This window comes from Heliangelus exortis, chromosome 2, assembly GCF_036169615.1.
Source record: "Heliangelus exortis chromosome 2, bHelExo1.hap1, whole genome shotgun sequence".
Lineage (NCBI taxonomy): Eukaryota > Metazoa > Chordata > Aves > Apodiformes > Trochilidae > Heliangelus > Heliangelus exortis.
The window spans coordinates 109354097-109366647 of NC_092423.1; the positions used below are offsets into that span (position 1 = coordinate 109354097).

Consider the following 12551-nt stretch of genomic DNA (forward strand, 5'->3'; position numbering starts at 1 on the left):
CACTTGTAACTTCATTGAACAGACCGAGCCCCAGCTCTTTTCAACCCCCTTTAAGGAGACCATTCCGAGCGGAAGGAGGTTTGGGGGCATCTTTGCGCCTCTGGCCGCAGGGCAGGTTCAACACTCGGGTACAGCAGTAGCTCCCCCTCTCCGCGCGGAGAATGGGCTGTTCCGGCCCCCTCCCACGCCTCCCTACCCGACCGCAGGACAGTTTTGCCGCGAAATTCAGTCCTATGCGGGCGGTTCCACTCTGGGCTGGGGGGGAGGGGAGGCGACGCAGCATTGCTGAGGGCAGCCTCCGACCCGTAGCACAAGGAGCACTCTGCAGCCCACTTCAGCCGCAGATCAAACAGTGCGTAATCCTCACCTCAGGGGTAGGGAAGGGTGAGGGGGAAAACTCCTTCCTCTCTTCCTTCTTCCCCCGTCTCCCCTTTGTGCCCGCGTTGGACGCTCCCCTTGCCGTCGCGCGCAGCCATTGGCCAGAAAGTCCGCGAGAGCGCGCGCAGGCGAGTGCTTTGGCGCGGAATTTCCCGGTGTTGATCCCCCCAGTCCCTCCTCACCTCTCCCAGCAACCCCACGCTCGGCCTGCGTGGGTAGTGGACAAGACCCCCACCCCGGTGGTGGAGTGCCCGCAGCCCGCGTTCCTCTCGCCTCCCCTGCCCCGCCTGTAGGACCGCCGCGGGAGCTGGAGCACAAACATGTCCTCGCCCGCCTCCACCCCCAGCCGCCGCGGCGGCAAGCGCGGCCGGGGCAGCAACCCCCCGACTCGTGAGTGTAGGGAAGGGGCTGGGTAGGGAGGGGGGCGGCTGAGGCTATAGCTGTAGCCAGGGCCAGCGGATCCCCGGCTGGGAGCAGACGAGTGCCGGCTGCATGGCGGGCTCTGCTAGCTGCCGGGCCGCCTCTCTGCCCCCGGGGGTTTGCTCCTGCCCTCTGCGCCGTGGTCCTCCTCCTGCGGTGGTGGTTTAAGCGCTGTTTGCTTGTGTCTTTCAGCACAAGATGCTCGCTCTCCTCCTTCGCAGAAGCGGAGGACCGACGACTCCACCTCCACCGGAGAGCTGCAGCCCATGCCTACCTCTCCGCCCGCCGACGCGCAGAGCCCCGGGGCTGCCGACGCGCTCTTCTCCAGCCCCCCGCAGTTCCCCCACTCCGGTAGGCCGGGTCCGGGCAGACCCCGTTGCGGTAATGCCCCCCCGGGGGGCTGCCGGTACCGCTGTGGGGCGAGCATTCAGTGGAATGGGTCCGGCTGAAAAATGCTCTAGGGAAAAAAGAGTTTGCTCTCAAGAAAAAGAGTGTTGTCTTAGGCTTCTCATTTGTGCTTATGATAGTCAGCAGAACAGGAATGGAGTAGGTGTCAGGGCTGCAGATCTGCTGTTGCTGGTTCAACTTACTGTGACAATATGTATCAGGGATTATAGAATCACTGAATACTTTGTGTTGGAAAGGAACTTAAAGATTACCTAGTTCCATCCTCTCTGTCATGGGCAGGGACACCTTCCAGTAGACCAGGTTGCTCAAACCCCCATCCACGCTGGCCTCAAACACTTCCAGGTATGAGGCCTGCACATCTTCTCTAGGCAACCTGTTCCGGTGTTTCACCACTCTCACAGGAGAGAATTTCATAGAATCATAGAATTGGCTGGGTTGGAAGGGACCTCAGAGATCATCAAGTCCAACCCTTGATCCACTACCGCTGCAGTTACCAGACCATGGCACTGAGTGCCACATCCAGGCTCTTTTTAAATATCTCCAGGGATGGAGAATCCACTACTTCCCAGGGCAGCCCATTCCAATGCATGATCGCCATCTCAGTAAAGAAATTCTTTCTAATGTCCAACCTAAACCTCCCCCAGCACAACTTGAGACCATACCCTCTTGTCTTGCTGAGAGTTGCCTGGGAAAGAAAAGAGACCAACCCACACTTGGCTACCCCCTCCTTTCAGGGAGTTGTAGAGAGTGATGAGGTCTCCTCTGAGCCTCCTCTTCTCCAGGCTGAACAGCCCCAGCTCCCTCAGCCTCTCCTCATAGGATCTGTGCTTGAGTCCCTTCACCAGCCTGGTTGCCCTTCTTTGGACCTGCTCCAGGACCTCAATATCCTTCCTGAGCTTAGGGGCCCAGAACTGGACACAGGACTCGAGGTGTGGCCTCACCAGGGCTGAGTACAGGGGCAGAATCACTTCCTTGGACCTGCTGGCCACACTGTTCCTGGTACAGGCCGGGATGCCATTGGCCTTCTTGGCCACCTGTGCACACTGCTGGCTCATGTTCAGCTTCCTAATACACAATTTAAATCTCCCTTCTTCCCGTTTGAAACTGTTCCCCCTTGTCTTATCATTACACTCACTTACAAATGTCCCTCCCCACATTTCCTGTAGGGCCCTTTCAGCTACTAGAAGGCCACCATAAGGTCTCCCAGGAGCCTGCTCCAGTCTGAACAACCCCAGTTATACCTTAGGCTTTGATGTATTTCTAGAGAGAATAAGGTAGAATAAGATAAACTAATAAAATTACTATTTAATAATAACAAAGAAAAAAATACTAGTAAAGAATTAGTTTGCTATAAGCAGCTGTTATTACTGTCAATTAATAGGTTCAGTTTTAATTGCAGTACCTGGTAATTGTCATGTCACTTGTTTTACTGCCCAAAAAATACTGAAAAATGCATTTATTTTCAAGTGCTACGTTTTGCCTTTACATACATAAACACCAATGTAGTTTTAAAATATGTCACTGCTTAAAGCTTTCTAGCAAAGCTGTACTAGCACTTGGGAGTTTTCATAAGGCATGTTAATGCCAAGAGAAGCTGTAGGTTGATGCTTGCAACATCTTTATTGCTTCTATTTTAACAAAATACTGGAATTGACCGATGCTACTGACACTATGGTGCTAGAGTTAAAAGAACAATGAGACAAATGCAGAGACTGAATTTTAGTCTCTTCTAAATATAAAATGTCTTGATAATCATAATGAAACTTTATTTTATTTTTTTATAGCTATTCCTCTTGACTTCGATATCAGCTCACCTCTGACTTATGGCACACCCAGCTCCAGAGTAGAGGGTACTCCACGAAGTGGTGTACGAGGAACTCCAGTTAGGCAGAGGCCGGATCTGGGGTCTGTCCGTAAAGCCAGACAAGTTGATTTACACTCAGATGGGGTAGGTAGATATTCTCAGATCTTGTACCTGACAACTTCTTTTTAAACAAGTGTACACACATCTACATATGCTTAATCTGTTTCCACACAGCCAGCTGAGGATCCTATTGCTACCGAGCAGTCTCTTGGACAAAGGCTTGTTATTTGGGGAACAGATGTTAATGTAGCCTCATGCAAGGAAAAATTCCAGGTAGGTTAATGACTTCATTTTTCCTCCTTTAAACAAAAAGCTAGTAGAATCTGATACAAAATAGATGTTTGCACTACTAAGTTTCATCTTTCCCCTTCTGTCTTTGTGTTACCTCTGACATTCAGAGATTTCTTCAGCATTTCATTGATCCATTAGGAAAAGATGATGAAGATGTTGGCTTGGATCTGAATGAGCCACGCTATATGCAACGACTTGAAGAGGTACTTAAAACACAGTGAAATCTAAGTTTTCTCTTTCATTCTTGTGTGCCATTGAGCTAAAGATTTTTTTTTTCAAATGCCTTGCAGATTAATATGGTTGGGGAACCTTTCCTGAATGTAAATTGTGAACATCTAAGATCGTTTGATGAAAATCTTTACAGGCAACTGATCTGCTATCCTCAGGTGAAGTAGTGTGCTTGTCTGGCTTTCAAATGGCCCTTTTGTATTTATGGCTTTTGGTGTGTTTGTTTAAATGTAACGTGTACTTTGTATGTTCAGTGTAATTTTTGTGGCTTCTTTATTTTACTTAGTATAAAATATCTCATTTCGTAGTAGTTGCATGTACATAGTACACCAGGGTACCTCATGCATGCCAAATTACCTGGTAAGCTGCAGTGTCCAGAGTCTTGTACGTTTTTTTTTTTTTTTGTGCAATACTCAAATGAGTAAGTCTGATCTAAACAGTAAGTTTTCTGTCATGTAGGAAAATGCTCAACTGGCATAACCTTTAGTGACTGATGGTTGATCAGCAGCACAAAAATGCTTCATACAAAATATTTAATTCCACGATTTTTATTGACTTTTCTGAACTTGTAAGCGTAATTGTTTTTAATGTTTTTATATAGGAAGTTATCCCAACATTTGACATGGCTGCCAATGAAATCTTTTTTGAGCGTTACCCTGATTCGATATTAGAACATCAAATTCAAGTGAGGCCATATAATGCACTGAAGACTAGGAATATGAGAAGTCTAAACCCTGAAGGTAAACTTTGGATTGCCATGTAAGAAAAGAATCTTAAGGATTCCTATAAATGTATTGAATTTAACGTAGAATTACATGATGGCTATATAGAACTGTAGTTGTCCATTCAGTCCAGTGTCTTTCATTTATATAAGCCTATTTCAGAAGCAAGCTCTTTAGAGCTGAAATGCAGAATGATCTATCCATAAAGGAAATCTTTCCTGGTGTCAGCTACTTGTGTTCTTAGTTCTGCAAATGTGAAGGAGTCTTTCTTTTGTATAAATAAGCTTGTGAGTTACAATGTTTATACTACACATTTATGCTTTATTTTTGCTTCATCTTAGACAAAATACTAGTACTTTACCAAATGTCTACCTCCCTTCTAAAAACTAAGGTGACATGAAAGTGAAGATGACTTGAAGTTCTAAGAGTATGAAGTCATGACATGATTCTCTCTATTTTACAGATATTGATCAGCTTATCACCATCAGTGGTATGGTCATCAGAGGCTCTCAGTTGATTCCTGAGATGCAGGAAGCATTCTTTAGATGCCAGGTTTGTGCTTTCACCACCAGAGTAGAAATCGATCGTGGCAGGATTGCTGAACCATCAGTATGCAAGAACTGCAACACAACGCACAGCATGGCGCTGATCCACAACAGATCCATGTTCTCTGACAAACAGATGGTATGTTGGCTTAGGTAGTGGCTGAAAATGAAGCAGTTTCTAGTTTTGGCTCCTCCAGTGCCCCTAATGCCAATAGCATCAACTTTTGTATCTTGCAACTGAGTATTTTGGAAAGGAAAATGTGTTCTGGAACATGAAAATGGTTGAAACAATGAAAGGGCAAGTCTACTCTCAAGAAGAAATCCATTAAAAGGATGAAGTGTGTTCATGTTTTAATGTTTGCATATGGAAGCCTCTTTATGTATCATATGTCCATATGTTTGGTCTGGACTAAATGAGTCTTGTATTTAATAGCACTTAGCCATACCAGTAGCAACCAGAAGAATTCACGTTTTCATCAGATCTTTTTATTAGTAGTCAATTTTGCTGTTTAGGTGGCGGGGATATTTTCTTCTTAGGCTGCTTCCCTGATTTAAAATGATGCTGAAGACTATACTGATGCAAGGTTGTAGTGTATGTTCTGTGGAAGAACTCTTTTCTTGAAACTAATACTGACATTTTTTTTGCTAGGTCAAACTGCAGGAGTCCCCTGAAGATATGCCAGCTGGCCAGACCCCGCATACAGTTGCACTGTTTGCTCATAATGACCTTGTTGATAAAGTTCAGCCAGGTGATAGAGTTAATGTCACAGGTAAAACTTGCTTTGAGTATTTGTAACTTTATTTTTCACTGTTTTACTGTGTATAAAGGGATCTGATGAGATGCAACTGCAGTGGCTGAGGGAGCTGGCTACTCTCTTTGCAAAGCCATGCACTTATCCTTGAAGAGTCATGGTGACTAGCTAAGATAATGGAAGAAAGACAATGTCACTCCTAGGTCCAGGAGGAGACTAGGGAAACTACAGGCCAGTCAACCTCATCTTGACCCCTAGAAAGGTGGTAGAGCCAGTAAATGTGGAAACTTATTTCTAACCATACAAAGGACAAGAAGGTGTTGAGTAGTCAGCATGGATTTACAGCAGGTAACAGCCTTCTGCAGTTAAGTGACTGGAGGAGTGGTTGATGTTTACCTTGACTTTAGCAAGGCTTTCATCACTATCTCCTATCCTTGGAGAAAAACTGATGGTGTGTGGGTTAGATTAAGTGGACAGTGAGATGGATGTAACTGCTGGGTTCAAAGCATTAAGATCACTGAGTGGCACAAAGTCCAGCTGGAGGTTGGTCACCATGGGTCTATCCTTGGAGACAATAGTGGGGCAAACACTGCTGGACAGCTTCATTGGTGACCTGGATCATGGGACAGAGTGCACCTAGTGGTGTCCAGTGGCAGGGACTGGGCACAGACTGAAATACAGGAAATTCCATTTAAATGTCAGAACTTTTTAAATTTTTTGTGATTAAGCCTGGGCACCGGTACCTAGAGAGGCTGTGTGGAGTCTGCATGCTTAAGAGACATTAAATACCTGACTGGACACAGCCTTTAGCTACTTGCTCTTGTTTACTCCAGTTTGGACCCATGACTGGACTAGGGGTCCCTTACAACCTTGATAGTTTGGTCATTCTGAGAAAGTGGGTGAGGAAGAGACAGTATGTTAAATTGTGTCTGCTGTCAACAGAGTGGTAACAGAGTAAGTCCTGTGATACTGTAACCACATATTTATAAACCACTTTGCTTTAAAACAAGTGCTTTTCTGCTAGAGATGCATTAGAAATTGATTCCTAAACTTTTTAATTAAAAAGGAGGGAAATGCTGACTTCAGACATCAGACTAGGACATTTAAAAGCATCAAGCTGTAATTTTCTCCAGAAAATCTTAAGCATTTGTCTTGTTGAGAACACTTGGGATAGGAATGTTAAAAAAATGTACGAGCAAAAAATGGGATCTAGATGATTTAAATAAGTTCCACTGACTTCTACATGATCTAATTGTAGCAGTAAATAATCTGACTAAGTTATTTAGGCTTTTTAAAAAATATTTATTTTGCAAAGGAACATATAAGATTTTCAGGTCTTGGAATTGTCATGTTTCTTCCTATCTAATGCTGTGATTAAAAATTGTATTTAGGTATCTACAGGGCGGTCCCAATTCGAGTTAATCCAAGGGTCAGCACTGTAAAATCTGTGTACAAGACCCACATTGATGTCATACACTATCGGAAGACAGATGCAAAGCGCCTGCACGGTGTTGATGAGGAAACAGAGCAAAAAATATTTACAGAGGAACGTGTGGAAATGCTAAAACAGCTTTCTAAGAAAGCAGACATATATGAAAGACTTTCTTCAGCGCTGGCCCCAAGTATCTATGAGCACGAGGATATCAAAAAGGTGAAAAAATCTGTATTGCTCTTGTAAGATGTGTTTATATGCAGGTACATGTTTAATTATTGTTTGCTATAAAAGTGATTTGAGGTTTCAAAATTCAGAAAACTATCTTGAGCAGTCTTCAAATCAGAATGTGACTTTCTTTTAATAATGCTGCAAGTATACGCTTTCTTTTGGAAGTATAAAGGAGGAAGTGTTGGTAAGGACCCATGAAATAATGGTCCTTAAACTTCATCTTGTTGTGAACACAGTAAAGCAGTTTCCCTGAAAATAAAATGATATTTTGAACAGTCTTGACTAAAAAGCTGACAACCATGGCAACATGGCACCTTGCTAATGATACAAAAGAGGTAATAGTACTTTGGTCCTAGATTAATCATAGCCTTAGGGAAACCAATAGTCTATTCTGGTTTTCCTATTGTCAGCAGAATTTGTTACCAAAATTTTGATTAGATAAGTTTTGGAATACATTTGTAACAAACATGATTTGAAACTTTAATTAAAGTTGACTTTGTAGGACCTAGAAGTTTAACCATATCTTTGTAGTTAACTGGAACTGAGGATGCCTATAAGGAATGAACCCCTTTTAAAGGCAGTTTCAGTTTCAGGTGTTTTCTTCATATCTAAATTTTAGCAGGTTTCTGTTCAACAGTTGGTTTTGTTCTGTTAACTACACAAAGTGATGCTTTGATTTTTAAAGAGAATGTTTTTGTAGGGTATTCTGCTTCAGCTTTTTGGGGGATCAAGAAAGGATTTTACTAACACAGGAAGAGGCAATTTTCGTGCAGAGATCAACATTCTTCTCTGTGGTGATCCCGGTACTAGTAAATCTCAGATGCTCCAGTATGTGTATAACCTGGTTCCTCGAGGCCAGTATACCTCTGGCAAAGGCTCAAGTGCTGTTGGTCTTACTGCTTATGTGATGAAGGATCCAGAAACACGGCAACTGGTTCTTCAGACGGGTGCTCTAGTACTTAGTGACAATGGAATTTGCTGCATTGATGAGTTTGATAAAATGAATGAAAGCACAAGATCAGTTCTACACGAAGTAATGGAGCAGCAGACTCTCTCCATTGCAAAGGTAAGCAGCTGTGCAATTCCAGGGTTTTTTCCACTAAGCATGGTATATTCTAGGCTGCTGAAATTGAAAAGGTACTGGAAGAAGAAAGGATTATACTTTTCTGTTGTTGCTAGTGGATCGATCCTAGATTATGCAGCAACTCATTTACAGAAGAATACAGCTTTAATTGCAAATTTTTGTGCTTCTAGTTGCTTTTGTCCTTGCTCTACCCTGAAAGGCTTTTGCAATGCAGTTTTTTTACTACATAATCCATTTAGTAAGACTGGTGATATCATTAAGGTGGAGGGAAAAAAGGCAGTTTTGGTGGCAGGTAGTTTCAGCTGGTTTCAATTTCATCTTGACAGGCTGGAATTATTTGCCAATTGAATGCTCGTACATCTGTCCTAGCAGCAGCTAACCCTATAGAATCACAGTGGAATCCAAAAAAGACTACAATTGAAAACATTCAGCTTCCTCATACGCTGTTGTCAAGGTACTGAACTTCTGCTTGCATGTCTCATTTTTATGAGATGTTATACTTCCTCTTGTGAAAATTATTAAATATAGTAGAACAAAGTAATTGTGTTCTTTGTAGCATAGTGGAAAACTTTCATAGCATTTAAATGCTCTTCTTACAGCTCCTTTGTGAGTAGAGAGCTGCCTTTCAGTACTACCACATTGACTTAGAACTGAAGATGTCGTGAGATCTGTAGGATTTATTTACTTTTATGTTGCCAGGGTTTGGAGGTTTTTTGTTTTGTAATCAAAAAAAAGATTTGTTCTGAAGCTCTCAGTATTGATAACTTCAGCAAAAAGTCGGGATGTTTTTCTTAGCATCATAAAATCTGTAGTGTGAAGCCCTGATCAGGGAACTTGTGATAGAGGTGGTACAGTATGAAGATCTGTGGTGTTCTGTAAAATCCTGTCAGGGAGATAGCAGTGCCCGTAGGGTGATGACTTAAAACAATAGTTGGTGTCTTCTGATAGACAATTAAACAATGTGCTGCATCATTAGAGGAGTTCCCACACTAGCTGGAAATTTGAAGTATACTGCTGATAGTTTTTGTTGTCTGATAGTATCTGTTCTATCAGCCTTGAATGTGCAGTCTGCATTTCACAGAATGTATCTCTGTTCAAAGTTTCAAGTCCATAGGATTAAAGCAAATATACTGTGCTGTTCTGTACTTGAGAACTCTAGAAATGTTGGGTTTGGTTTTTTTTTCAGTTGAATAGAGCAGTTCCTTCTCAGAGTAGGAATTAATGGTGAAATAACCCCTTACCCATACCTGGAAAGTGAAAACCTCTAAAGCAAACTACTTTAAATGGCAAGAAAGTACACATACTAACACTGGATTCTTACCCCATTCAGATTTGACTTGATCTTCTTAATGTTGGATCCACGTGATGAAGCTTACGACAGACGCCTTGCTCGCCATTTGGTTTCACTGTACTACCAAAGTGAAGAAAGGATGGAGGAGGAATTCATGGACATGGCAGTACTGAGGGATTACATTGCATATGCTCGGTGTTATGTAAATCCCAGGTTAAGTGAAGAAGCAAGCCAAGCCCTTATTGAGGTAAAGGAGTTGCTGTTAAGAATTTTCAGTGTCTTTCGAGACTTGTCAAAAATCTTTTAATATGTACTCTTCCTACATGCATACAACTTTTCTGTAAGATCCTTCAAAAAAAAAAATCTCAAAAAATCACCAGCATTTAAAAGGAAATAAGGATCAGTATGGAAGTAATTTTGGACTGTAATATTTAGCTTCCAAATGTGTTGATTTGGTGCCATCACATAAAAAGTATAACATTGTTCTGAAACAAAATAAATATTTGCAGACACAATATTTTTGCAGACACAAGTACTACTATGTAAGACTAGTCTCTGACATTTTTGGTGATGAAAAACTTGGTTATCATGGCTTAATGGCTTTTATAATCATGCCTTAATCATGGCTTTATAGTGGAAAATAATTGTGTGATGCAGTTATTCATTGCAGAACAATTGTGAAGGTACATGAACACAAATACAGTATTTGGAATGGCTTCCCAGAATTGCCCATATTGTGAAATAAGGGGCAGGGGTGAAGACGACTCCGAAAATAACAGAATTTCATAGAATCATAGAATGGCTAGGGCTGGAAGGAACCTTGAAGACCATTTAGTTCCAACCCCTCTGCATGGGCAGAGATGCTTCCCCCTAGATCATATTGCTCAAGGTCCCCATCCAGCCTGGTCTTAAACACTTCCAGGGAGGGGATATCCACAGCTTCCCTGAGCAGCCCTTGCCAGCATCTGACCACCCTCACAGGAAAGAATTTCTTCCTAATGTCCAACCTAAACCTCCCCTCTTTGAGTTTTAAGCCATTTTTTTGACCCCTCACTACACCCCCATGTAAAAAGCCCTACCCCAGCTTTCTCGTAGGCCTCCTTCAGATGTTGGAAAGCCACTACAAGGTCACTTTGGAGCCTCCTCTTCTCCAGGCTGAACAACCCCAACTTCCTCAGCCTATCCGCATAGGGGGGGTGCTCCAGCCTTCTGATCATTTTAGCAGCTCTCCTCTGGACACCTACTGAGATATATAATGATTCTCTCCTTTTCAGGCATACGTGGACATGAGGAAGATTGGTAGTGGCAGGGGAATGGTTTCTGCATACCCTCGACAGCTTGAGTCTCTGATCCGACTGGCGGAGGCCCACGCTAAAGTGCGCTTTTCTGAGAGAGTTGAAACCATTGATGTAGAGGAAGCAAAACGCCTTCATCGGGAAGCACTGAAACAATCTGCTACTGATCCCAGGACTGGAATTGTGGACATATCCATTCTTACTACAGGTTTGCACTTCCCTAGTGTTAAAGCGGGGATGTTATTGGGCTTTTGTAATTTTTAATTATAACTTCGCCTGTCATCCCTAGATGAATTCTAAAAGGTGTTTTCTTTCATAAGGAATGAGTGCAACAGCTCGCAAGCGGAAAGAGGAGTTGGCTCAAGCTTTAAGGAAGCTTATCCAGTCAAAGGGTAAAGCACCAGCTTTGAAGTACCAACAGCTTTTTGATGATCTCCGAGCACAGTCTGATACAGTAAGTTTCTGTTTTACATTTCTGTTAATTTTTAAAAGTGTGGTGTTTTTCCGAATTAACAATCTTGTTGTCAGATCACAGTACGGAGATAAAGGGAGACATGAACTTATTCAGCTGATGTGACCAGAAACCAAATTATAATACATACAAATGAATTAAATTTTCGCTGTAGCTTAGTTTTTTCTGGCTTCTGAACATAAGCCAAATTCAGCTCCAGGGTCCTAGGCCAGATTTCAAGTTGCAAAAAGAACAAAATATACCTTAAAAAAACTTGGTAAAACCGGTAGGAAGTAAGGCATTCTTACACTCTTTGCAGCATTCCCCCGACTTCCTGTGTTTACCTGATTTACTTCTCTTTAAGGCTATTACGAAGGAAATGTTTGAAGAAGCTCTTCGTGCCTTGGCTGATGATGACTTCTTGACTGTGACTGGGAAGACTGTTAGACTGCTGTGAGTTTGGCTTTTCTTGTGAGCTGACTGTCACGGCTTTTACTTTGCCTTAAGATAGTGTCAGTCTGCAAGATCTATGAGATTTGGGACCCTTATTTGCTATGACAAGCATAGCCTCTCCTTGCAAGCCAGCTGTCATGGCTTTACTTTGCCTTTCAGTAGTGCCAGTCTGCAGGATTTTTAAGGTTTAGGGCTATCATTTACTGTGACAAGAAGTGACAATTAAGTGGCACTTCTGTCAGCACAAGATATTACTGAGGACACAGAAAAACCTCATCTGAATAAAAATATTTACATTTTAGCTAAATGTATGTCAAGTGCTTGACTAGTATGTCAAGTGCTATGTGTTTTTGAGATTTTGTAGAACATGCTAACAATCTAACATGTATTCCCAATTGAATTGTAAAAATTCATCTTAAATCACTTCCTAGTAAATGCAGTTTGATTATTAGTACTGCTATAATCTGAAATAAAGCTACTGAATTTAAAATGGCTCTTTGGTATTCATTTCAAGTGAAAATGAGCAGGGCAGCTGCTTATTACTGGCAGGGCAACTGCAGGACTGTGAGGGATGAAGAGGAAAGACTTCATCCTGCTGTCTTGCTGTAGCAAGAGTATGAATCATCTGCACCAAACTGCTTGCAGAAGTGATGGCTTATTTACTGTCAGATTTACAGCTGCCCTTGTGAAGTGTGAGTGTGTTATG

The 12551-nt window shown here is 42.4% G+C and overlaps 1 protein-coding gene across 1 annotated transcript; it reads left to right on the forward strand.

Annotated features, from left to right (window-relative positions):
• The first annotated feature begins 497 nt into the window (after positions 1-497).
• On the forward strand, positions 498-12335 carry MCM4 (minichromosome maintenance complex component 4). The gene is made up of 16 exons (XM_071737509.1): positions 498-768; positions 991-1149; positions 2991-3154; positions 3245-3343; positions 3469-3564; positions 3652-3747; positions 4191-4329; positions 4775-4995; positions 5506-5626; positions 7000-7259; positions 7972-8337; positions 8682-8809; positions 9686-9893; positions 10921-11149; positions 11262-11395; positions 11757-12335. Exons 1-16 carry the CDS (start codon positions 699-701, stop codon positions 11847-11849), a joined length of 2583 nt encoding a protein of 860 aa, XP_071593610.1. The 5' UTR covers positions 498-698; the 3' UTR covers positions 11850-12335.
• Positions 12336-12551: the final 216 nt, after the last annotated feature.

Excerpts from the sequence above, each read along its gene's own strand:
- MCM4 (XM_071737509.1), top strand. The coding sequence starts at position 699 with ATGTCCTCGCCCGCCTCCACCCCCAGCCGCCGCGGCGGCAAGCGCGGC. Across the intron at positions 1,150-2,990 it reads CCCGCAGTTCCCCCACTCCG|CTATTCCTCTTGACTTCGAT; the intron begins GTAGGCCGGGTC and ends ATTTTTTTATAG. Across the intron at positions 8,338-8,681 it reads AGACTCTCTCCATTGCAAAG|GCTGGAATTATTTGCCAATT; the intron begins GTAAGCAGCTGT and ends TCATCTTGACAG.